At 40.6% G+C, this 26323-nt stretch overlaps 2 protein-coding genes across 3 annotated transcripts in view; both read left to right on the top strand.

The window, feature by feature from the left end:
- Positions 1-625: 625 nt before the first annotated feature.
- Positions 626-7671, top strand: PROK1 (prokineticin 1). The gene is made up of 3 exons (XM_072133118.1): positions 626-697; positions 5306-5431; positions 7489-7671. The coding sequence occupies exons 1-3, from the start codon at positions 626-628 to the stop codon at positions 7609-7611; spliced, it is 321 nt and encodes a 106-aa protein (XP_071989219.1). The 3' UTR covers positions 7612-7671.
- An 8887-nt stretch (positions 7672-16558) lies between these two features.
- Positions 16559-26323, top strand: part of TBC1D22B (TBC1 domain family member 22B) — a 32906-nt gene continuing 23141 nt past the window's right edge. The window contains exons 1-3 of one of the 2 annotated variants that reach the window (XM_072137411.1): positions 16559-16800; positions 22758-22802; positions 25551-25825. In XM_072137411.1, coding sequence (XP_071993512.1) covers positions 16748-16800; positions 22758-22802; positions 25551-25825 — 373 coding nt within the window. In that variant the 5' untranslated portion in view covers positions 16559-16747. Of the gene's footprint in view, positions 16801-18859; positions 18940-22757; positions 22803-25550; positions 25826-26323 lie in introns of those variants that run through there. The other variant, XM_072137412.1, reaches the window with a different exon arrangement.

A 26323-nucleotide genomic window follows, 5' to 3' on the forward strand; every position in this document is an offset into this window, starting at 1 on the left:
ACCTCTTTAAACGTCCACATTTTTGGGTGGTGCTCAAGGGGGTTTAACTTTGTATTGCTAACTGAAATCACCCAACTATGCATGTTCTGACAACATATTTACATTTTGTCTTTTACATCCACAAACAGCACAAAATCCTCCTGATTTGTAGATGATTGATTGGTTTTTACACAGTGTGTAGTGGGCTGTAACAAAAAAAAATTATTTGATACAAATCTCCATTTTTATTCCTTTGCTAAATTAATTTATCAGAAGCTGTTTAAAGAAAAGTACTAATCATACAATACATTTTTACTACAAGCACATGACTAGATATGCAAAATCTAAACAAAATTAAAAATATATCCATATTGCTATAAGAATATGTAGCTATAAAAATGTTTAAAACCACACTTAGGTGTTAGAGTATTGATAGAGCGTCCAACCTCTGGCTCATGTTTGCCTCTCACTGGACAGACGTGTCAGAAGGCTGCTTTTTATTTAATGTTCATTATAGATTCAGAAAAGCATCAGATCAGTGGGAATACTGAAGAACCGTCTCGCTTATATACAGGGGTTGAAGGAAATCGCTGTCAGACTGCAAACAGACTGGTGAAAGTAATCTCCCCATTCCCCAACCCAAGAAATGAAAATGATAATGCATATTTTTTTTCTTCTGCTTGGTGTTACATTTTCAAAGTGTGCGGTCATAACTGGGGTAAGTCTGACAATATTTTATTCTTATTGACCTACTAATATTGGCTAATGATGGTCAATTTGATAATTTACATGAATAACTTATGAAATAGAATACCCACAAACTATTTTTGTATATAAAATTTGCACTCTACAGCATTTTGATCTTGTTTTGAGAAGAGGCATAACTGTCTTTAGAATATTAGGATAGATACCTAATAATTCCAAATTTCAATTCTGTTATATTACAGTGGTATGAGACTTAAGGAAACAAAGTGTGAACTTGAATAAAAGTACAATCCTGTTAAAAATGCTATTATTGTTACACAATACTTATTCTATAGAGAGCATGACAAAATACTTAGGAATGAACAATGAAAGAAGTGCATTATTTACGTCAGTATAACATACAATTGCATAGATAAAACACAACAATTAAACGCTGTTGTCTAAGTATTGATATGCATGATTGTGTATATTACATAATTTGTAACAATTCTTTTGACACAAATTAAAATATTATTGTAGTTGTTAGTTTATTGGTATGCTGTAATAAGAATTATGTAAAATAAGCAATAGTAAGGAAAGAGCAGCACACCTCAAAAGTACCTGGCTCCAAGCTGCGTGTAAGCCACAAATGAAGCAGCACTCCAATGAAGTATGACTGGTTTATTCACATACAGTGAGAAAAATAGTGGCTCCATGGAGGGGCTGATACTTTGTATGTTTCTCACTGTTGGCGAATGAACCATGCATACTTCATTGGAGTGTTGCTTCCTTGGATTCTTCATTTGTAATAAGAACTATGGATATTAAAAAAAGATGTAATCTGTTTCAAATTGGATTAGCTGAATTTAGGTTGTACTGTAGTATAATTAAGGTCCTGCTATGCCATAGTCCTTTATTTGGTAATCACTACACATGGCGTACAGCAATGTAAAACTGCTGATGAGGTTTTTTCATACAAGATTCAATTGCTTTCAAAGTCCAATGTTTCCATACTGTTAATATGTATCTATATTTATTTATAGAACACCACTAATTTAATGGTGTTGTGCATTTAGCATTGTACATTGAACTGGTACAAGTGGAAGGAGAACCCTTCCTGTACGGGCTCGCAATATATAGTATATGGGAGTGTAGATGGAGACACTAGATGAGAGAGCATAGCATGTGGTCAGTGGTGGCTTAAGACTGTCATGGGTGCTGGGCTGTATCAATATTATAGCCCCTAGTAAGTCTAGAATTACATATGGTACTAGAATCAAGAATTTGGGGGAATGGAGGATGCATACTTTCTGCCTGCTTTCAATTTGCAGTTTCAGGTCCTTTGAAGGACCTTCTAAGGTCCTGAAATGGCTCTTGTGTGGATGTGTATTAAAGGACATCTAGCACCAGGATGAAGGAATGTAAACCAAGCACACTTACATGCTGGTGTGTGCCTCCTCTAGCAGGATCTGCTCTTCTTTCTTATGCCCTGGTTTTTAATAAAAATATTCTGTAAAAATTGTGCAAATGAGGTTGAGGGGCTACAGTCTCCATTAACACCTATGGCAGTGGTGGCAAACTAATGGCACGGGTTCCAAAGTCATTCCTGTGCAACAACATGCTGCTAAATATATTTTCAATGTGCAAAGTTGTCTTTAGAAATATACTACCCTGTTTTCCCAAAAATATGACAGCCCCAAAAAAATAAAATAGCACAATTTTTTTCAAGCTCCCCCACACCGTAACATGAGTGAAGAATTCATGGGATAAAATCACTGACTGTTGCAAATGCTCCAAGCAGCTACCTGGAGAAGAACTGCTCATTGAAGGAATGTGCTAAAAATGTGAGATTGGGGCCAATAATACCAATACAAGTGGTGTCACAAGACATACAGAAGTTGTTGATTTTTTGTTCAACAATAAATGTGAATTCTTGTTTACGGGAAAATAATAAATCCCCTGAAAATAAGATCTAGTGCCTCTTTAGGAGCAGAAATTAATAAAGGGCATTGTCCCACATTTTTCAAAAACAGTGCAATCTGCACTATGTGCAGTTTGCCAATGTAGTATGCAAAGGGCGCCAGATTCAGGAACTGTGGTGCTCATTCTACATGAATCTGGTGCCCCCTGAACTGCCCCGTCAGAGTGTGGCAACTTTGGTGCACCTTTAACATAGGGCATGCAAGACATTTCTGACAGACTCTGAATGTTAAATGTGGCGCATGGTTCGACTGTGAAGAGGGACGCCAATTTATGTGCAGAATTTTGTGTTGCGTCAAGTATAGTGGAACCGCAACACAAATGAGTTGCGTGCAACACTCAAAGAACAGGCAAAGTCCAAAAGGAAACTGGAGCAGTGGCTTTAGTAAATCTGGACCACTGTCTTATTTTCGGGGGAAACACTGTAGTAACAAAAATACACACATATGTTTACTTTAGTTATAATTACATAAAATTAGCTTTGTAGGACTATCTTTTTTTATCTTTTTCTTTCCTGAACCTGTCCCATGTTTACCCCTCAACAACATGGGAAGTATTATTACGTCACGTTGTTGTTAATGATGTAAAGAAAGGGCTCATGAACTGAACCCATCCCATACAGGGCAGGTGTCGGTATTTGCAGGAATAACAACAGTTAACCTGGAAGGTGCTGTGGTTAAATATTGGTGCTGATTGGCTGCCATGACAGCAAGGGACCGCTCAAAAGATCCTAGGGCTGTCATGTCACAATGCAGGGCCAGCACCAGCACTGGGCATACCTGGCCCATAGCTGTTGGGGAGGCCCCACATAAGGCTATACATGAGGAATCCATGGGGGTGTGGATGGTGCCTACCGTGGCTCTGTCACCCAGCTGGAACGTGGAGGTGTCTGTCTCAATGCATACTATGCCCTGTTCTCAGTATATCAGTGTTGCAGCGTATTGACCGAGCAAGCACTCTAGGCGGTATAAAAGCAATAGTAAGAAAAAAAAGAGCAAATGAAAAAGTGATCAAAAGGTTGAAGATTTACCTAAATCACTGAAAATGGAACCATCATCATATACTGCTTCGTACACCAAAGTAAACAGATTATGGGCAACAGAAAGTGGCGATACAGCGAATTCGTTTTTTGTAAATAAATAATAAATGATTCATTTATTTATATAGCACTCACAGTTTATGCAGTGCCACATAGAGCTTGCAAAATCAGTCCCTGCCCTCATTGGGCTCACAGTCTCAACCTACCAGTATGTTTTTGGCATGTGGGAGGAAACCAGAGGACCTGGAGGAAACCCACGCAAACAAAGAAAGAACATACAAACTCTTTGCATGGGACTTAAACCCAGGACCCCAGCACTGCAAAGCTGAACTGCTACACATTCAGCCACTGCTTTTCCGTAACAATATTTATCCCATTATGTGAATACCACTTTTTTAAGCTGTTTCACCACCCATAAAAATGTGAATTAAAAGTTCAACCCGAGGTGTTTGACCCGAGGCTATCTGGCATCTGCACATTCGTTACAATGAGCCAGTGGCTCATTGTAATGAATGAGCTGCAAAAATGCCATATATTGCAATACAGAAGTATTGCAGCATATGGTAGGAGCGATCTGACCATCTAAGGTTAATGTACCCTAGATGGTCTAAGAAATAGTGGGAAAAAAAAAAAAAGTTTAAAAATTAAAAAAAAATTAATAAAATATTAAAAGTTCAAATCACCCCCCTTTTGCTAGAACTGATATAAAACATAATAAACAGTAAAAATCACAGACACATTAGGTATCGCCACATCGCAAAATGCCCGATCTATCAAAATATAAAAACGGTTACGGCCGGCGGTGACCTCCGAGACGGGAAATGGCGCCCAAATGTCTGAAATACGACTTTTACACCTTTTTATATCACATAAAAAATGGAATAAAAAAATCATCAAAATGTCGCACAGACCTAAAAATGGTAGCAATGTAAAGGTCGACTCATTTCACAAAAAATGACACCTCACAAAGCTCGGTGTGCCAAAGTATGAAAAAGTTATTAGCTTCAGAAGATGGCAAATTTTATTTTCTTTTTTGTACACATTCGTTTAATTTTTGAAAAATGTATTAAAACACAATAAAACCTATATAAATTTGGTATCACCGCGATTGCACCGAACCAAAGAATAAAGCAGAGTTGTTATTTTGAGAGCACAGTCAAAGTCGTAAAAACTGAGCCCACAAGAACCTGACGTTTTTTTTTTCAATTTTTCCACATTTTTTTTTTCAGCTTCGCAGTACACGGCATGTTAAAATAAATAACATTACGGGAAAGTAAAATTTGTTACGCACAAAATAAGCCCTCACACAGGTCTGTACACGTAAAAATGAAAAAATTATTGATTTTTGAAGGTGGAGAGCGAGAAATGAGCGGTTATATATCTTTGAATATTTTTCCAGCTTCCCATTACATGGCGTTGCTCTAGTTGCCCTTGAGTTTTTCCAGGTTATCTGGAAATATCTTTAAGCTCCTTCTTGTTGTGCACATCCATACCCCATGTCTTTCTCCAGTTGAAAAAAAGAGCAGGAGATTATCTCCTTTGTTCCGTGAAGAAGTTTCTACGAGGCACTAATGCCTATGCATTTTTATAAAGAAATATATTTTTGCTGTTTATTTCTATTAGGCATGTGAAAGAGATCTACAGTGTGGAGTTGGCTCTTGTTGTGCTATCAGTCTGTGGTTACGTGGACTAAGAATGTGTACTCCAATGGGACAAGAAGGAGAGGAATGTCATCCATTCAGCCACAAGGTAACCTGCCCATGCTAATGTACGGTAACTAATTCATTTTCTGACAAAAAGGCTGAAATGTCTGCATAATCCTGCAATGATTCTGGCTGCAACAGAAAAGAGCTGTGTCTGTGCTTGTTGAAGCTGCATTTTTGTTTTAGCAAAGGGGAAAGGAGCTCAACCTTTGCATTGTTGACTACGCCCAGAATTTGCAGCAATAATTGTCATGCGGCAGAATCTAAACCCACAGCAGAAATCAGTTTTTTGGGGGTTTTTTTTGCAGTGGATGGAATTTGAATTAATCCTATGTACTTTACCGGTATTACCGCTATTCGGTAATGATTACAGAAACAGTTTTCCTGTGTTTTCCAGTGAAGTTTTCCTGTGGAATGTGCAAGGTGCACCTTTAACAAAGAGTGTGCAACACAATTCTGTTGGACAGTGCATGATAAATGTGGCGCACATAGCGTGCATCAGACCAACCCTTTGAGTGCAGAAATTTGTGTCGCATCAGGAATAGTGCAGCCAACACACATATTTTGCGAACACTTCTTAGATACAGTTTACACTAAAAAAAACATGCAAAGTCTGACAGAAAATTGGCACAGGGTCTTTAATAAATCTGGGCCACTGAGTGTGCTTGCCACAATGTCTGGCCCATATGTTAAGCAACTGGAACTGAACTGAGCATGTCAGATTAGTTCTAGCTGCTCAGCTTTCGGGCCAGGCATCCCATGTAGTACACACCACACAGACTGGCAGCAGTGCTGTGGAATGAGCTTAGGCTGGGAGCAGCAGGAGGAGAATTAGCTGGCAGAGCAGAGGGGAGAGGGGGTGGGGCTCATATGTAAATGTGCAATCCATCCTCAGCACAGAGAGGACGTAATGAGCACAGCAACAGTCATCTGAGGGATCACTGTCATAGGAGTATGATTCAGTTAAAAGGGTAGTCCAGGAAAAGCACAATTCATACTAAAATGGGTAATTAAAGGAAACCTACCACTTAGTATGGCAGGGGTAAGCTGTAAGTACCGAGCACCAGCTCAGGGTGAGCTGGTGCCGGTACTTACTTTCGTTAGTGTTAAAACCGCGGTATCGCGGTTTTAACACTTTTTAAACTTTAGGGCAGAAGACACTTCGGCGCTGCGTGCGCACGATCGTGCGCGCGCCTCCATAGGAAATAGCGGAGATGTTGCGCGCGCACGGTCGCGCGCAGCGCCGAATCCCCTTCTGCCCTAAAGTTTAAAAAGTGTTAAAACCGCGATACCGCGGTTTTAACACTAACGAAAGTAAGTACCGGCACCAGCTCACCCTGAGCTGGTGCTCGGTACTTACAGCTTACCCCTGCCATACTAAGTGGTAGGTTTCCTTTAAAATATAAACTAACATGCAATTAGTTGGAATTTAAAATTTTGCTCCGCTTAGCAGAAAAATGCTGTGGACATACACTACGATGAAGAATTAAAATGCTACTGGCCCTTCAATCAGTCCTGTGACTGTCCCAGTGGAGGAGACACACGAGAGAAGATGACCACTGGTCACATCTGCACATCACATGCCCTGCACAGGCAAAACAGCCACTATGTTTGGCTGTAGTCGGTTGGTTGCAGTGCATCCAGTGTTGTGGCGAGACCCATTTTAGTGGAGCAATGTGCAGTGATGGCAGTTACACATCATTACTATGGTAAGAGAGGAAGACAGTCTATTACATCATCACTGGGAGCAGAGCATAAGAGGGGGGAGCTGTTACTGAGAACTGAAGAATCATGGGAGTTGAAGTTTTAGATGGCGGCCATCTTGGAGATGCCTCCACCTACTTCAAAAAGCCCATATAATTTTCAATCATAAAAGCAAACTATTTAAGCTCCATTTTGGGATTAAGGACATTGGATTTTGTTGTATTTATAGCATTATGGGTTTTTGTATCAGAAGTTCATATTCCCAGAATACCCCTTTAACTAAATCAAATGCAGAAGCATTTTAAATTTCATGCCCTGCATGTTAGATGACAGTTACTCTAAGTTATAATGCCGGTTTTGATGCAATTTTCTTAAGGAACTAATTTTTTTGTTTTGCAGGTCCCTTTCCATGGTAAACGCCTTCATCACACCTGCCCCTGCATCCCCAGCCTTGTGTGCTCAAAGTTTCTGAATGGAAAATACCGGTGTTCAATTGATTTCAAGAATATGGATTTTCAATAAGTTCAATAGGTGTTTTATTCAGTATTCTGGATAATCCGTTATCATGCTATTGTCCACAAATGTTACAGAAAATGATTATTTTGCAATATTGGCATTTATGCATTTGCAAGTTATATCTTGCAGATATAATAAAATTTTGCATTTGGTATCCCTACCTGTTGTAAATTGTGTAGAAGTCAAATCTGTTGTATGAAGGAATATTCTATTACGAATATCTTTTCAGGTTGTCGACATTTACTCCTTATAACTATTACTGTGAAAAGCTAGTTATTGCTTGCCTGTGTACTATTACATTGTAGTGATTTTACCAGAATAGTGGCTGTGTCACATCTGTCATCCCAATGGTAACCCAGTGAAGGGATGGCAGGATGTTTATAGCTAAAGGCAGGGCCTTTTAAGGAAGTATGCAAGATTTACTGCAATCGTACATAACACCCTTCAAGACAGTAGTATTGCAGTACATTGTATTGTATAAGTGATCATACTTTGTAGAGAGAATCAGTGGCTTCCTATTCAAAACTTCCCATTTGTTTTGTGTGATAATGAGCAGTTCTGTGCATGTCTGTGAGATCCCGTGTATGCTCTTTGGCCCAGTCTCTTTGGGGGTTCAGTGCTGGTTCAGGAGGTGCTGGATGTCTAGAGCCAAGAAATGAGCAATAGATCCTGCAGCAGCCAGTCACAGGATCAGACTGGAACAGAGGTGAACGGGTATATCCACCAGTGGCCCCCTGAGTTAGGTGGGCCCCCAGGCCCTGCTTAAGTATAAACATACTTTAATTTATACATATGTTTAGCATAAAGCATCTCAATCATCCTACGTATTTATATGATTATATTAATAGATTATGTATAAACTTATAGGAGTGGTGGGCCCCAAGATCAGATTTTACTGCTGGGCCCAAGGTATCCCAGTATTTCACTGGCCACACCCATGGTGCGCTGAAATGCTGAAAAATATGCTTTACAAATTATGCAAATGAGCCTGAGGGGCTCCAGGCTCCATTAACGTCTACTGACCATGGAGCCCTTCCGGCTCATTTTGAAGCCTTCTTTCGTAAAAACCAAGGCATAAAAAGCTTAAAGAAGAGTGGATCCTGACAGAGGGGGCACATGCCAGCACGTAGGTATACTTAGTTTATATTCCATAATCCTGATGGTAGATGTCCTTTAAAAACAAACCTACAGAACCTATCTTGTACGTAATCCGGGGACTGCCTGTATATGCAGCTGTGTGTCTGGGACAGAGGGAATGATGCAACAGCTCTTGATGAATTATCTCCGTGATTTCTTCTCCACCAGGGAAGAGAAGGTGGACTGTGTCTCTTAATGATTTAGGCACAGCTCCTTCCCCTGAAACTGGGGTATATTTTATTTATAATTCCCATCACTTTCTGGTAAATTACAGAAAATCTGTCTGTCTGCGTAATCCACACCACCTCCTTATAAGCCCTGCTCCCAACAAGATCACATATTGAAAAAGTGGCGTGAAAGGCATGGAGACACAGAAAATGTATAAAACCATCAGTTTGCCTACATTTGTGTCAAATTAATAATTTCAATCCGGAGGAATTCTTTGACAGGCACACAAGCACGATTTTTCAAGACTGATTACTGAGGCTATAAATGTAAACCACTCCCCTGAAAGAGGACCTTTCATTTTGTCAGATGTGTAATAATAATAATAATGAAGATACCATGCTATTGGGGCTTGCATGTAGATTCAGGGGCACTTGAAATTTCCTTTCTAGCCACACCAACATATCAGTCCTGGTATCTGATAATTCCAACCCTCTCTACTATCAGAGAGGAGGGACTCCAGTACTGAAGAGATGCTGTGTTATGTCGAATCAGTGGCAGATAGTGTTAGTGAAGATACTTTATATGTACAGTGTGATCTTGCTATGCTACAGTCAGCGATATCACACTGCCTTCTGTTGCTGCGCACTCACACAGATATCATGCTGCGTTCCGTCCCAGTACTGGATGCAGCAGCAGAAAGGAGATATTGAGGAACGGAGCTGTGGAGAGGTAATTATGGTATATGCAACACTTTTTATACAATACAACAGCAGCAGCCTGACATTACTGGGGTGGCAGAGCCCACTGTTTTTGGACTTTGTCTGCCCAATAATACCAGCCTGCAGCTGAACCATTTCCTAGAAAAAATGCTTGTTGCACATGGGCTAATGCTATGTAACATTCTCATTGCCTAGGAGCTACAGCTATATAAGATGTTTGTTCCTTACAGAATATGCTTGTTGCCTAGAGGCTAATACCATGTAACATACTCATTGCCTGGGAGAAAAATTGTGTAAAATTCTCATTACCTGGGTAAATTGCTCATTGCTAGGGCTAAAACTATGTAACATGCTCTTTACCTAGATAAAATGCTTGTTGCCAGGGATTTATATTATATAACATGCTCTTTACCTTGGTAAAATGCTTGTTGCCAGTTGCTGTTACTATGCAACAGTTTTGTTGCCAAAGGTTAGCAATGTCTGCCACATTGCTATGAAGAACTTATTGCATATGGACTTTACACACGTTACTTTCCTCTCCTCATCAGCGTCTATACAGAAGGCATGCAGCTGTAGAAGGGAGTGTGATCTCGCTTGCTGAATTACAGCGTGGTAACACTGCATGTACACCATTCTTTAGTATCAGGGGGTGTGTTTTATGCAAATCTTTTCTGATACTGTCCAATCAGCAGCAGAAAGAGTCAGAGAAGATAAGCATGACACACACACCCTTCCCTTCTAAATGCCCTCTCCTCTGACAGTAGAGAGGATTAGAATAATCAGATATTGGGAATGATGTCTTGGCAAACAGAAAGAAAGAAACAAGGTAAAAGAAGATTGAGTCTACATACAAGTCCCTACAGCATAGCATGTTCAATAAAACATGTTTGTGTTCATTAGGTCCTATTTAGAACAGATTACAGGAGAAAGGGGTAGCAGGGAGTTAAGGAAAGAAGGAGGGACAGATCCCAGCTTTACATAATGATCAAAAGTATTTTTTTCAGCTTGAGGCACAGTCTTGTATACACACAATCATAGATATATAAAAATAATACACACTAATTTTTTAAAGCCAATTTTATTCTACAAATATCCAAAGAACTGAATTATAAACATAAAGGGGTATGAGGGGTATGAGTTGTGTTATATTAATTTTTTTTATAACACTATGGGTTTTTGTTTCATATTTCTCGAATACGGTAATCCTTAAATACGGTGATTTATTATTAAAATTTCAGTGTCTTGTCTGTGGTTCCTCCCGTTCTTCCTCTTTCTTATACAGAGTCTGCCGTGGAGTTTACCAAGAATTAACGGCACAGTCTGCAAACATGTGGTCATAATGATGCAGACGTTAGCATCTTTGATGTGTATATACATGATTTGTACCTGTTTGTAATGTGGATTAAAGGCCTCATGGCAAATTTATCAGATTTTTCCTTTATTACCGTATATACTCGAGTATAAGCCGACCCGAGTATAATCCCCTAATTTTACCACCAAAAACTGGGAAAACCTATTGACTCGAGTAAAAGCCGAGGGTGGAAAACACATTGGGGCAGATTTATCAAGCAGTCTGAAAGTCAGAATATTTCCAATTGCCCATGGCAACCAATCACAGCTCCCCTTTAAAATATTCATGAGCGCTGGTGAAATGAAAGCTGAGCTGTGATTGGTTGCCATGGGCAACTGGAAATATTCTGACTTTCAGACTGCTTGATAAATCTGCCCCATTGTTCACAGCCTCCCAGTATATAGCCAGCAAGCTCCCAGTAGTATATAGCCACCCCTGTAGTGTACAGCCTGCCCTTTAAAAAAAAAAACCTTGTATACTCATCCTCCGGCGGCTCCGATGCTCAATGCGGCTCCCGATGTTGGAGCGGCTCCTCTTCGGTCTTCCCCGCGGCTCCTCTTCTGTCTTTGGTCTTCTGTAACAGCTGGCAGAGACCCGGCCATGCACTCTGCCAGCAGGCGTATACTATGACGTGGCCGCTGCTGTAGCCATAGTATGCGCCGGTTGGCAGATAACATGGCCGTGTCTATGCCGGTTGTTACAGAAGACTGAAGACAGAAGAGGCGCAGCACCGACATCAGTGAGCCGCGCTGAGCATCTGGGCCACCGGAGGTTGAGGATATAAGGTTTTTTTTTAATTGACTTATGTATAAGCCGAGGCGAGGTTATTCAGCACATTTTTTGAGCTGAAAAACTCGGCTTATGTACTAGTATATCTTTTTAGAATAAAAAGAAAGATGTAGAGAGTGAGTACTAAAAGAATACAAAAAAATCAACAATGCAAAAGATTACTGCATATTCCTCAATAATCAATTGAACATTTTTTTGTTTATTCCCCCAACCCCAAGGTGAGCAGGAAAGGAAAAAAAAAAAATTATAAGTATTACATGAAAATTTCTACACATCTGTTTAAATTTCTTGCAATTTAATTTCATTTTTTATAAGGTAGCACAGTATAGTATTCAGTATACATAAGTGTATTCACATTGCCTGCCCAAAGTTGCAGAGTGGGAAAGGATGGATCTTTCCATTTTCTCATTATAACAATCCTTCCTATACTTAATTCCTTCAGAGCAAACAAAACAGATTGACAGGGTGGCTTATCTGAACAAAAAGAAGAAAATTTTTTCCAAATTTTGTGATACATAGCTAAAGTGACAGGTTTTCTACTTGCCTTCAAGGTGTTTATGACGGCAGAGGAGAGTCCTTGAGACTTCAGGTAGTCTGATACAGGATCCATGCCGATAACTGAAGCCTTCCTGGATTTGGATGTAAGATTGGACCCTGTACCAGGAGGTCTTGCGATACTGGTAGGATAACTGGATCCTGAGTAGTCATTCTCTTCACAATTGGGTAACAGCTTTTTTTTCGGCCAGTTTGGACACACAAATATGGTCTTTGTCTTTTCTTGGTGTAATTTCTCCAAGACTCTGGCGATCATGGGAATAGGGGGGAAGGCGGAGGCGAGAGTGGTGTTCCAAGAGTGTGAGAACACATTTAGATGTCTGCTGGCTTCTCCTTTTTCCAGAGAAAAATAGTGGCAACACTTGGTGTTTTCTCTTGTCGCAAATAAGTCTATTTGAGGTTTCCCCCAGAGAGAAGTTAAGTTCTGGAATATCTCTTCTTTTAGACACCACTTGTTGGGAAGTATCTTTCTTCGGCTGAGAAAATCCGCCTTTTTATTCTCTATTCCCTTTATGTGGGTAGCTGAGATTGATAGAACGTGATCTTCTGCCCACTAAAATATTTGCTGTGTTAGGGAAATCAATAATGGAGACCTGGTTCCTCCTTGTCTTTTCAGGTAGGATACGGTTGTGGTATTGTCCGACAGTATGGTGCTAGTTGGGAAGTGTTTGTGCTGAGTACCTCCCAAACTGCCCTCAGTTCCCGGTAGTTGGATGATCTTCTCGAGATCTCTTCCGTCCAAGAACCCTGCGCCAATTTTTGAGGAAGCACTGCTCCCCAGCCTCTCTTGCTTGCATGCATTTTTTGGCATCCTATAAATGTGTATGGTGCCTTGTTTCTGAAAGTAGGAGTTTCTCTGATGTGCCATCACCAGTTCACAATTAGAACAGGGGTGTATCTCTTATAAGGTAATCTGTGACTAAGGACGTCAGTAGTTCTGAAACGCGTACGATTTACCGCTTATTCTCATGGCTGTAACTTTTAGCGCTTTTTATCATGGTTGAATAAAGACCATTCCACGTGCATAGAGTGAGTGCCAACGCCATTTCCTTTTGTTAACTGTGCACTGAAGAGAGCTGCTTCTCCTGAAGTCGAGCACCTGGGGTTAGAGCAGACCGGTGCTTTTTTTCTTTGGATCATACATTAGTTGTAATGCCCCTTCGCATGAAAGATCGCCCACTCATGATTGAAATAGTTCAGGATTTCAGTATTGTTCCCACTCCCGACCCCCTGCTTGAACCGTGATAAGGGAGCTATGAAAGGATGATGAATGGATGGCTCCGTTCCACAGAGTGATTAAGACACTCTTCTTGTCTCATGCAGCATTTTCAATCTGAATCCAATGTTTATTTGGAGCAGGAAAAAAAAAAAACTGCCTCACTTGGTTTAATATAGGCCCAGACCACCCTTTAATTTTATTAGCCATTGCTAATCCTCTGAAATGGCCTCTTATAAACATTTTGTGTAAGCACCACAATAATTCCGGGGAAATGTTATTTATATTATTAGTATGAAAAAATTCTGTGCTACAGTGAAAAGAAGGGCAGTGCAGAAGGAAGTTTTCTTTTAAGCGCCATATATAAGATCTGGGTTTATCGTACTTATTATCTTTAAAACATGGTCCCTCCGGCTTATTACCACTATTTTAGAAGATTTCATTCTACCAAAAAGGACAGTGATCTATCTTTCTACACCTTATGCCTTCTGCAAACAAAGAGAAATAACTTGGAACAAAAGACGTATGTCACAAAATACACATTGTGTCGGGGACTCATTGAGGGCATAAAACGTGTTTGCCAGACACATTTAGATCTAGTAGTACCATACGAGACCCAATTACACATAACAGTCTCACTTAAGGAGAAAAAGGGTTATCCCCCAAGTTCAGGGAGATTCATAATACGCCTTGTGTTTTAGCCTCCGCTTCCCACTCTTCTTCCAAACGGGGTGCTGCTATAACAGCTTTGAGCTTAGACACGAACAAGTTCCCTTTTGGTATAAGCTCCCATTTCTGAAGAAGCTCTTAAGAGTTTTGCTGGTGAAGTTGTCACCACATTCCTTTTGTTTTTCTAAACAATGAGTTTTACAGGGAACCCCCCCTTATATGGAATGTTGTGAGAGCGTAGAACCTTCGCCACTTCCTGGAACGCCCGTCTCCTATCCAGAATAACAGCGGATAGGTCTGAAATATTCTTACTTTTCAGACAATTCTTCAGGGTTTTTCCTCTTTTCTCATTAACTTTTCCTTAAAATGGAAGAATTGCAGCCTTGCGATCACACCTCTAGGCACTGATGGCGGAAGAGACTTTGCTTTAGGGAATCTGTGCACCTTATCGATTAGCAGATCAGACTGAGGCAAATCTGGCAATAAGCATCTCCGGTTGGACAGATTCCGGTGTGCCCCTAAACCGTACATTATTCCGTCTGGAATGATCTTTCGTGTCTGCCATTTTCAAATGCAGATCTCTCACCTATTTCTCATGTGCCAATGTGAATTCTGCCATCTTTGTTTCCACATGTGCAGTATGTTCTCCTAGCTCGTTACACTCTCTTTGAAAATCGGATAAAGTTTATTGTATATCTTGTTGAAGTGATGAGCGTAGTTCACTCAATGATTTAAGCAAGTCCTCTGACAGGGGTCTCCCCATTGGAGAGAATGAAGCTGTGGCATTAGATGATCCATGCTGATGTGAATACTGACTGACAAGCTGCCTGTGACCCTGGACTACTGGCTGGTGATATTGCCTACGCAGGGATGTAGGAGTGTAGCAGTACTCGATTACGGAGAGCCGGAGAATACCCTGCCGAGGAGTGTGAGGATGGAGCCGGAGAGCCCACATAATTAGGGGGAAAATGCAGTTCATTTTTCAGGCCTCACATTGAGTGATTGGTGGGATCGAATTCCTGCTGGTGAGTTCCCGCTATTTGCTGCTCTTTGGGTCTTGCATTTACTCCATGCAATGGTGGCCACGCATGCTCCGCAGCACTTTTTATAATTTTATTAGCAGATGCTTTTTATTAGTCTCTTTTTTGGGTGATTCCGGCGTGTCTAGATTAGCCCAGACGAGCGCTGGAATCTGGAAGAAGAGGAATGTAGATGTGTAAATGTTTCTAACTTTTTTGTGGTAGAATTCCTTTAAGGAAATTAGCACCTGGCGCCAGATTAATAACAATTATTTGCAAGTATCTGAAAGTGTTCATTTACAATTGTCTCATTTACATTTTTATTTTGTGCTTAGAATATATACAATTTATGAAATATTAAAATACCGCTATTTTTCTCAAGTTAGGATATATTCACATAGAATTACACAATGACCTTGAACACAGTTCTCTCTCCTATGCACACACATATATACGACACAGTCCTCTCTCCTATTCATACACATATATATGACAGTCCTCTCTCCTATACACACACATATATAATACATGCCTTTCTCCTATGCATACACATATATAAGTTACACATATATGACACAGCCCTCTCTCCTATACATATAGGTATATAAGGTACACATATATATGACACAGCCCTCTCTCCTATACACATACTTATATGAAACAGTCCTCTCTCTTATACACACACATATAAGGTACACATATATAACAGTCTCCTATACATACACATATATAAGGTACACATACGGTATATGACAGTCCTTTCTCCTATACACACACATATATGACACAGTATTCTCTCCTATACATACACATATATAAGGTCCACACATACGACACAGTCCTCTCTCATATACATACACGACACAGTCCTCTTTCATATACATACACATATATAAAGTCCACATATACATACACATATATAAGGTCCACATATACGACACAGTCCTCTCTCCTATATATACACATATATAAGGTCCACATATATGACAGTCCTCTCTCCTATATATACACATATATAAGGTCCACATATATGACAGTCCTCTCTCCTATATATACACATATATAAGGTCCACATATATGACAGTCCTCTCTCCTATAGATACACATATATAAGGTACACATATATGACACAGTCCTCTCATATATAAGGTACACATATATGACAGTAATCTCTCCTATACATACACATATATAAGGTACACACATAAATATGACACAGTCCTCTATCCTATACACATACAATACACACAGAGCAACCTTTTTCCTGCATTTGAATCTCCCACTCACATTCTAAGCTGCGCAGTCACATGACCTGGTGACATCACGATCATGTGACCTGGACGTCATCAAGGTCCTAGCAGAGGATAGGAACTAGACGCTACCCGTCTTGTTGGACGTGACCTCGTAGCATTGCCACTGCTGATTGGCTGCCTCTGGAAGGCGCTGCTGAATTAACCAGGCTGCTGTGGTGGAAGTGGATGAGAGTTTATAACAGGAGGAATCTGACAAGGCCACCGGGATGTCAGAGAATAGGCGGCAGTTCTGGAAGAGAAGTTCCAAACTACCGGGCAGGTTGGTTGATGTCATGAGACACAGCAGAAAAGTGCCCACTGCAGGGTAATACATGGTGCCAGTTCTGAGCTTCCAGTTAGCACTGACTATTAAAGGGTGTAGAGCGAAACCCCCTCTATTTCTCCCTGGTATCAGCCATCCCGGGCTGGGGAAAAGACGACGGCTTTGTTCTTCAATAGAATTACTGACAGGAAGTCCTGAAAGATGTCTGCCTCAGGAGCACAACTTTATCTGACATATGTGCAGCTCCCACATCTTCTAGAGAGAGAATCAGTAATGTGTATACAAATGTATATGAGTGATGCCTACTTAGTGTTAAAGGGGTACACCAATCATCTCATGTCACCACCCATCCGCTAAGTAGGTTATGCAGATCACTAGGGGTATGTACACTGGGACCACTGACAGGTGTGCCCCATTAACCCCAGCAGCAAGACCTGGGCAGGTGGGGATGAATGGCGGGGCTATACATGGCCAATGTTCATCCAGACCACTGGAATGGGAATAAAAGACCCCATTTTGGAGATTGGTGGGGGTCTCATGGTCAGGCGCTCAGTGACCTTCTAGTCATAATGTATTATGGGAATGCTCCTCTAAACTAGTGGGGTCACAGAGCTGTACAGACCCCCCGAAAACAGTCAGGGTCCCCCCTTAAGTCTCCTTCCAGTTGAATTTGATGACAAGGCACTTACTATGGAGATGTAAAAGACTGATTTGGCGATCTGGCCTCACTTAAGTGCCCTCTAACAATGCAGAAAGGTTACTTTGTGGTACGCTCCCCACCGAAGCCTGTCTGAGAAAGTTAATTTGATGGATGACCTAGTGAGGGGACAACACCAGGAACAGCACACTCCTTAATCAGGTCTGTAAGGATTTACTTTGGTTACACTCAAACGTCTCTACCATGGGATGAATAGTGGGTAACAGTTTGACTTTATTTTGTGGTATAGCATAGAGCAGTGGTGGCGAACCTATGGCACTGGTGCCAGAGGTGGCACTCAGAGCCCTTTCTGTGGGCACTCACCAGAGAGGACTCCAATTATCTTCCGACAATCCAGACAGCCCAGGACTTGCTATGCACAGAGATATTTTAAAGTGACAGTGCTACCTGGGACTACTGGAGGAGAGGGAAGGTGTGGACAGATCTGGATTATCACTGTAGCTCCTGCTCCGACCCTGACAATTCTTCCTGGACCCTGGAGGGAAGCTACAATGGTCATGCAAATTTCTTCTATTTTCTGCTTTATTGGTGTCCTCGGTGCTGATATGAATGAAAGCAGTGGCAGAGCAGGAAGTTTAAATCACAAATTACATTTCTATGTTGGCACTTTCCAATAAATAAATGGGTCTTGGTTGTTGTTTGGGCACTCGGGCTCTAAAAGGTTCACCATCACTGGCATAGAGCATCACTGCATTTACTTTGGACATTGTAATTATATATTTATTATAACACATAGGTGCCTTGCTTATTCTGGGAACACACTATTTGTTAGGAGTTGGGAATTTTCTTCTTCCTTTTATCAACTTAAGTTCTTCCTACTTTACCATATTTTCTGACTGTAATCTTGAAATTCAAGAAGGGGACGTCTCCTGTCTGCATCTCACTCTGTGTTAGCTTTAGGAATAGCACTCGAACCATGGGGACTGACTGCATCCAGTAATATTCCAACAACTGCCAGGGTCTTCCAATGGGGACAGAGGCACCTTCCGATGCACCAGGTGTCAGGCCCACAATAATTAATCACACTGGTGAAGACTCTAGCAGCGAGCACTGTGGCCTACCTTGTCTCTATACCGGTCCCTGTACATAGCATGCAGGTTACTGCAGCGAGTTGTTTTTCAATGTGCTTTCTGTGTCGATGCCTCCCTGTTTTCTGGATATCTGCTTGCTGTCATTCAGGGGGAGGCAGCATTGTTTACTTCCTGTGGATAAATACTGGTCTATGGTCATGTGATGTCACACAGGTGCATGTCTCGTTATATCACAGAGAGTAATCGGAGCTGTGTACACCTGTGTGACATCACATGACCAGGGAGAGAGATCCGCTACACTTCTGTCCACAGGAGGTGGACAGTGGAACTTCTTATGGGATGGCAGCGGACAGAGATCTGTAGGGCCGTGGGGAGTTGGTGTAGAGGGTGTGTGTAGCGAAATTGTATAGCTTTTTATCCAGCACAATCAATTATTTGCTAAAAGTGAACAACCGCTTTAATACTGTTTTCGCATCTGTAACTGGATGGGGAGCGGGCTATAAAACTTGTCATGCTCACGTCGGTGATACATTTCTACATTGTTCACTCTTGTGTATACAGACAAGGCAGTCTGAGTAGAGAATTACTCATGGCTGCAGTAATATAACTACTTGCACCAAATATAATTTTTCTGGTTAGCCAATTAAGGTATCATTCCTTAAGCACTTTTGTCGTTTTTGCACAAAAGTATTTACATCAGAGATTTGTAATATTACAACTGAGGTGATTGAACTGCTTAAAAAAAAATAAACTGATCCTTCTTTCTAGTGTTATATCTAATCTGTCCCTAAAGGCTGTTCACTGCAAACAGGGATTGATTTTAGAAGGTGTTTGTGTGTGTGTGTATATATTTATATATATCTGTATGAATGGATGTGTATGCCTCCCAACTTTCAAGACTTTGAAAGAGGGATAGATATTGGAAATCTTGTTTGTTCTGATTCTGTGACTCCTTAGTTTCCTGGAGCACACCCTATATATTAACCCTTCTTACTGTGAAAAATAAATATTCAAATTTTTTCTTTCCTCTCTTCCCTGCACCTGTATGTGGCTCTGAAGCTTGTAATTCTGTGGGTGTAGATAGAGTTGAAGGCCAAGTGTTTGCTGCATCTTATGACCGAGCATCCTGGCACCACATGCATAGCACCTACTGTTAATGATATAAAGAGGGATAAAACCTATAGTTGCTGCAGAAACTTTTCATATATGTCTCCCATCCCCTTGGCCCATGTGCTTTGACCCCTTAGCTCTACTAATCATAATGTCCACACATAACTCCCCAACTTTAGACAAAACTACAGGTACACAGGATGTGGCACATGCCGCAGAAAAATTTCATGATCCAAATCATGCCCCTTATCCCTCACATCATTCCCTTGAGTGCTCACTCCTTCCCCTAGTGCTCAAACACTGGCCCAGGTTTACCAGTTTTGTGTTCTTTACCAAGAGCCTCTTGGTAAATATAGGACTGCTGGAAATAAATAACTGATGGCACGTTTGCTCCCAGCTTCTCTGCTTCCTTTGGCTCAGAAGCCTGTAGGCACAAGGATATCCTCATGTCACGCCTGCCAACATCAGAGCGGCTGAGAGCAGAGGCTGAATGGTGCAGCTGGGAGCAAACAGCTACTCAAGGACAGAACCCTATACACAATGGTAGATATTAGCTACAGAATAATTATTAGCTTTTTCTATGGAAATAAATATTTCTATTATTCCCATAGAAGCCCTTTATGTAACATTTTACATGTATTATTAGAAATATAAGACACAACACAGTATAGTGAGTTAAATAACATTTTATTGAATTTTTTTTTTTTATGTAAGTGGCTGTTACCTCTGGTCACTCAGAGAGTGCAATGGCGGTTTGTGTACCTACCTACAGTGACTGCATGTGACTACTTACAGTGATTGAGTTGAGTGTTTTGTGCTGTGTGGCTTTTGCACCTTACCCATACAGGCCTCCTGGTCTTCTTCTCTGTGTTGGACTTGCAGCTGTCATCCTTCATCCTGCTAGTGGTAGATATAGAGATATTTGTAGACTTTCCCTTTTATGGCTGAAGTTAGATGATCTGACAGCTGATCTGACAGCTGCCGGTGGACTCTTTCTGCTCTTCCTAAGGTGCTGGAAGTGCCCGGCTATGGTGGACTCTTGGTTTTTCTCTTGTCAATGCCCAGTGTCTGGGATTCTGGGCCATTAGCCGATGACAGGTGTCCACATCTACCCAAGTAATCTGAATCCAAATTGCTGAAACATTGGTCTGTGTTGAAAAGCCAGTATGGTCCTAAGGCACAAGGGAGCATGACCTGGCAAGGTACAGTGCTGGGAAGAAGTAGTACTTGTACTGTGTGATGGGTAGTCCTGCTCTTCTGAAATACTCACACAAGGCTGCCAGGAGGGGTGTACAGCGTGTGCCTTCCTACTGGTAACATTACTGCTCTTATGTGAGGGACGTTTTTCCCCTGTTTGCAATTCCTACTTAGGTTGTGACTATTAATAGGCTACACTTACCAATCTCTACTTGTTCCATTGGTTTTATCAACTTTATATTATGTGGCACTCTCTGTTGTTTTTATATTGTACTGTTGCTGGTGCATTGTGATGCACTATTTTTTCCCAATAAAGATTGTTTTGTATTATACGAAATATACTTTAGATGCTGTGTTTTTCAATTTTTTGGTGAGATAAATTTATACAACGGGGGGAACCTATACAATCTATGCCCATACCACCCGTTTTATTACTTTGGTTTTATTTACAAATAAATGTAAAATAATGTGTTACATTTCTTTTTTCTGTACCCTGTACCTTATACTATATACCCGCTGCTACGCTTCTGTCGGGCTGACACTGGATATACATCATGTACTTACCATAGATTATACTGCAGGCCTCATTTATTAAAAACTATGATTGTAACACATAGTAATTAACCAATGAAAGCTCAGCTTTTATTCCTCAAGCTGCTATTGTAAAGTGAAAGCTGGGCTGTGATTGTTTTTTGTTGGCAGTTTTGATACAGACAGTTTTGATATATTTGCTTTGTTAAATACAGTTTCCATGTAACACAGCACATGTGAGAGGCCGACAGAAGCAGAGCCTCAGTAGTCACTTTGTTTTTATAGACCACAGATCACATTATTGACTGTACAAGCCTCATATACACTCATTCAGGCAGTTTTACACCTTTAACCTTTTTGCACAACAGGACGTACTATTACGTCCTGGTGCTGCAGGGGTTGTATGGAAAGAGCTCACGGCCTGAGCTCTCTCCATACACAGCAGGTATCAGCTGTATAATACAGCTGACTCCTGCCTGTTACTGCTGCCGTTGGTGCCGGTACCGATCGCGGCAGTTAACCTGTTAGGTGACGCGGTTGGGTTCGACCGAGGCACTTAACTTACCATTCCATGGCCACCGCCATCTTGGCCAACTCATTGTTGCCATGTGTAATGATATCTAATATCTAAATTCGAGATCATCAGTAATAATGCTATAAACTGTAATACAGTAGTATTGCAGTATATAGTATTAGCAGTCAGACCTTGCAGTGTTAAAGTAAAACCTAAAAATAGTCAAAGTTTAAATCACCGCCATTTGCTTAAATCGGTTATAAAAGCAAATAAACAGTAAATATCATGATAGGTATTGCCGCGTCCCAAAATGCCCGCTTTGTCAAAATATTAAAGATTATTCCCGGCCATGAGCACCGTAATGGAAAAGAGCGCCCAAATGTCCGAATCGCCACTTTCCCCCATTTTTCCATCCATGAATATTTGAATTAAACAACATGAAACTGTTAAATAGGTCCTAAATTGATATAAATTAATATGCTAAAAAATACCACCTTGGATAGGTCCGTACACCAAAGTGTGAAGAAGTTATTAGCTCAAAATTTTGCAAAATGGAAAATATTTTTTTATGTATAAAAGATTAAAATTTTTTTTTTTTTTTGTCAATTTCACTGCACTTGGAATTTTTTTCCAGCTTTCCAGTACATTGCATGGAATATTAAATGGCGCCACTACAAAGTACAATTTGTCCCACAGATTAGTAAGTAGTATTAGCAAGTAGTATTATGTCCCATATGATTTGGAAAGTGCTATGGAACATGATGGCGCTATATAAAGATTACTAACCTGATAGGAATACAGAAAATGTCTCTAATGAATAACATGAACCAAATTTGTTTCTGTTTCTTTTCAGCATCCAGCCTGTATATGGTGCACAGCAACCACCACTTGAAAAGAGGTGAGAAGTTTTTATTTTTAAGGTCTTGTGTAGAAAACCTACAATAAACTCAATCCTTTTAAGGGGTGATCAATACTCAGGATAGATATCAGATGAGTCTGATATTCCTTCCTAAAAGCTGCCTCCTGAGGCATCACGTGAAATATTATTTAGTGATGGAAGGAGTTAATTTTTAGCCGCCTGTCCTTATAGCTCAATTGTTTTAGACCTGAGTAGGTTTTCAGATATACTACTCACTAGAAGAGAAAGAAGAAGCAGAAATAAGGCACAGACGGGCTGTTTTTCAGATTAAGGCTGGATTCACATGACTGGTGCTCACCCCCGCTCCTCTCCATAGGGATACATGGCGCACGGCGTTGTATGCCCTGAAAAAATAGGACATGCCCTATTTTTTTCACGGGGTATGGAACGGTATGGTGCCGCACCGTACCGCTCCCGTAGGGCGCCATGCGCCCATTGCTTTCTATTGGGGGACGTATATCGGCCCTATATACGTTGGCCGTATATATGTCCCCCTTGCAGTAGTGTGAATGCAGCCTAAAGTAGATTAAAATGTTCACTATAATCACTTACTCTCTTCATTTCTGCAATAAAAAGGTCTTCAAAGATTTATATGTTGTGAAACATTTTTAGCCTGCTTACTATTTATTAACCAGATTAATGCTGTAGAGGATGAATGAAGAGGGTTCACATAAATAACTGCAAACACCCACTCCTTACATCCCATGACTGGTGCTGGAATTGATTACTGGTATTAATCGTTTAAGTGACACAACAATGCATACTCACAGGATGGGGCATCATCAAAAGGGGGGTAGGTGATCCATTTCTATGATTTGGGGAACTTGAACACTAGAAAGAAACAAGCTCCCATACCGCTCTGTGAGCTGAAAAAGTGGCAATAGGTTACACTGGCACCATTAATGCCTTGGTGCTGCATGCTCAAATAGTGCTTCACATACAGTTTTGCTCACAAGTTTGCATACCCCTGCAGAATTTTGGTTTTCTTGGCCTTTTTTAGAGAACATGAAACTTTTTTTCCAATCATTCTCGCTTGTTGGGTGAAACTCTTATTGTGAAACTACTGTGTTTACTCTTTTTAAATCCTAATGACCTAACCAAGTTTGTAAAAATCACAATAAAAATGTTTTGATCAAAAAAATCCTAATGACAACCAAAAACCTCCACATGACCATGAAAAACACAACTGTATATTATATAATATAACAAATTAGTACAAAGGATATAAAACTAGATTAAACTGGAAAAAGTGGAAGGTGGACCCTACTTATGATGGCTCCAAATGTTTCTGGATTTGTAAATGGAGACACTAATGGAGGCAGCAAAGCAATGAGCTTATTGTGTGTTGTCAGCATAACCTACACTGCAGTGCACTAAAGTGTAAACCCTTGACAGGATTAGGTAGAAAAGCATAAAGTGCATATGCAAATGTTATTAAATACAAAGTACAGGGACCATGTTCTATCGGCTAACATTGCCAAGCGCCATAAAATATAATGATAGTCATTCTGCAGAACTGCCAGTTATAAACTATATGAAAACACATAGGTCAGAGTGCGAGTCATATTCCCTAAAGAAATCTTGATATTTTCCACATCCATGAAAAATGCATGTTCTTGATTCTGACACAATTCAATGAACAAATTGCAAGTGCTAAAGATCAAAAAGCCTCTAGCGGACCCTTCTAGCACCAGTGTGTATGTGTTTTGCCCCAATTCACTGTCTAGCCCTCACCAAAATGATTTAACAGTTCCTTATGACTTGACACCCATATGACACGCATACAAACGGACTCGAGGTTAAGTACAAGGTAGGTTCCGTAGGTTTGTTCTTAAGTTGAATTTGTATGTAAGTTGAAACTGTATATTTATAATTGTAGTTCCACAAAAAAAAATGTTTTTGTCCCATAGACAATTGTAGTTCAAAATTTTTTGGTTTAATGGGACCAAGGATTATCAATAAAGCTTAATTACAGACACCTTACAGCTGATCATTGCAGTTTGGGACTATAATAAACCATCCAGAAGTCACAGGGGGCATAGGGGTCTGCCTGTAACTATGGGTGGTCTGTATGTCGGGTGTCTTTAAGTAGGGGACCGCTTGTATTTATATTATGTAGCATTCATTTTCTATTCACATCTTGTATTCCATTTATGTTCCTTTTTACAGTGTTAATGTGGTTTTCCAGGTTGAACATATTGAAAAGCGATCTATAGGATATGTGGACTATGGGATATGTTATATGTGAGGGGTTGGAAACTATATTTTTTTGCAGGACTGCCACACAGTTAACAGAGCAGTCTCAGGCCTCATGCACATAACTGATGCGCATTACAGTCCTCGCACAGGGGAAAGTGATCCCCAGTTTGTGGCCCGTTGCATCAGGGTGGATATAGTCACCTCACTAACTTCCATAGGAAATGAGAGGGTGCTCAGCATCATCCCTCACCATACTGTGACCATACCCAATAGAAGTCAAAGGGGGGCCATGAATTACCTGCCATTTTTGTGGCTATATCATGGCCGTGTGCTAGAGGCCTTATGCTATGGATAGGTCATCAGTATGTTTTGGCTGGAGAACCACCTTAATTACTTGAATTATTTGGGATGTCTACAGTGTCTGACACCACTGTTTAATGACATTAGATGAGTCTTCTGGAGTTTGAGATTACTGCTTCTATCAAAGGGAGTCCTTTTAATAATTCATTACAATTTTGTCCTCCACAGTTTCTCCTCCAATCATCCAAGAATACACTTAAATCATCCAAAAAGTAGAAAAGCCTCCAGCTTCCATGAGTTTGCCAGAAGTACAAGTGATGCCTGGGATATTGATGATGATGAAAGTGAAGAGATTTTACATTCGGTATCCTATCAGACCTTTGGATCTAAAATGACAGATACTGATGTAGAAATCACATCGAACTTCAAAAGGCCTGAAGAAAATTCCAGCCCAACAATTGTGACATCTGTTAGTGAAGATCAGTTACATAGGGTGACTACAGGTGAGAATAGCTGTCCTTTTTATTTTCATCACATTAATTTTAAGTACATTGTAATGGATTTTTAGGCGAATCTTGACTCTATGAGCCCCATAGAGTCATATTTGGACTTGTCATTTGGGGAGATTTATTACGAACGTCAGCATATGATGGAGTCTTCCTGATGTACCCAGTGGGTGTCTGCGTCAGCTAGCGTAGTTTTGCACCAAGACCATGCGGACGTTCAAAGTGAATATTCACGTGGTTTAGGTTGAACGCATATGCGGAGCAGGCACACCCTGTGCTGGCCCACTTCATCGCCGGCCATGTCCCCCTTGGCGTGGAACTGCAACTAGTTTGAAAGGCACTGTGATTATTTTAGGACTTCTGTCAATGATAAATGGCCGCCATTGCCTTTTGTGAATGGTTTTGTTTAGTAAAGATGGGTCAAAAAATGTTTTAGGAATATCACAGCAGTCCACAAAGTGTAACTAGAGGTACCAAAATAGTGTCCCAATCACC

This window comes from Engystomops pustulosus, chromosome 2, assembly GCF_040894005.1.
Source record: "Engystomops pustulosus chromosome 2, aEngPut4.maternal, whole genome shotgun sequence".
NCBI lineage: Eukaryota > Metazoa > Chordata > Amphibia > Anura > Leptodactylidae > Engystomops > Engystomops pustulosus.

Coding starts and splice junctions, on each gene's coding strand:
- PROK1 (XM_072133118.1), top strand. CDS start 626: ATGAAAATGATAATGCATATTTTTTTTCTTCTGCTTGGTGTTACATTT. Junction 698..5,305: donor AGTGTGCGGTCATAACTGGG/GTAAGTCTGACA, acceptor TATTTCTATTAG/GCATGTGAAAGAGATCTACA. Junction 5,432..7,488: donor GTCATCCATTCAGCCACAAG/GTAACCTGCCCA, acceptor TTTGTTTTGCAG/GTCCCTTTCCATGGTAAACG.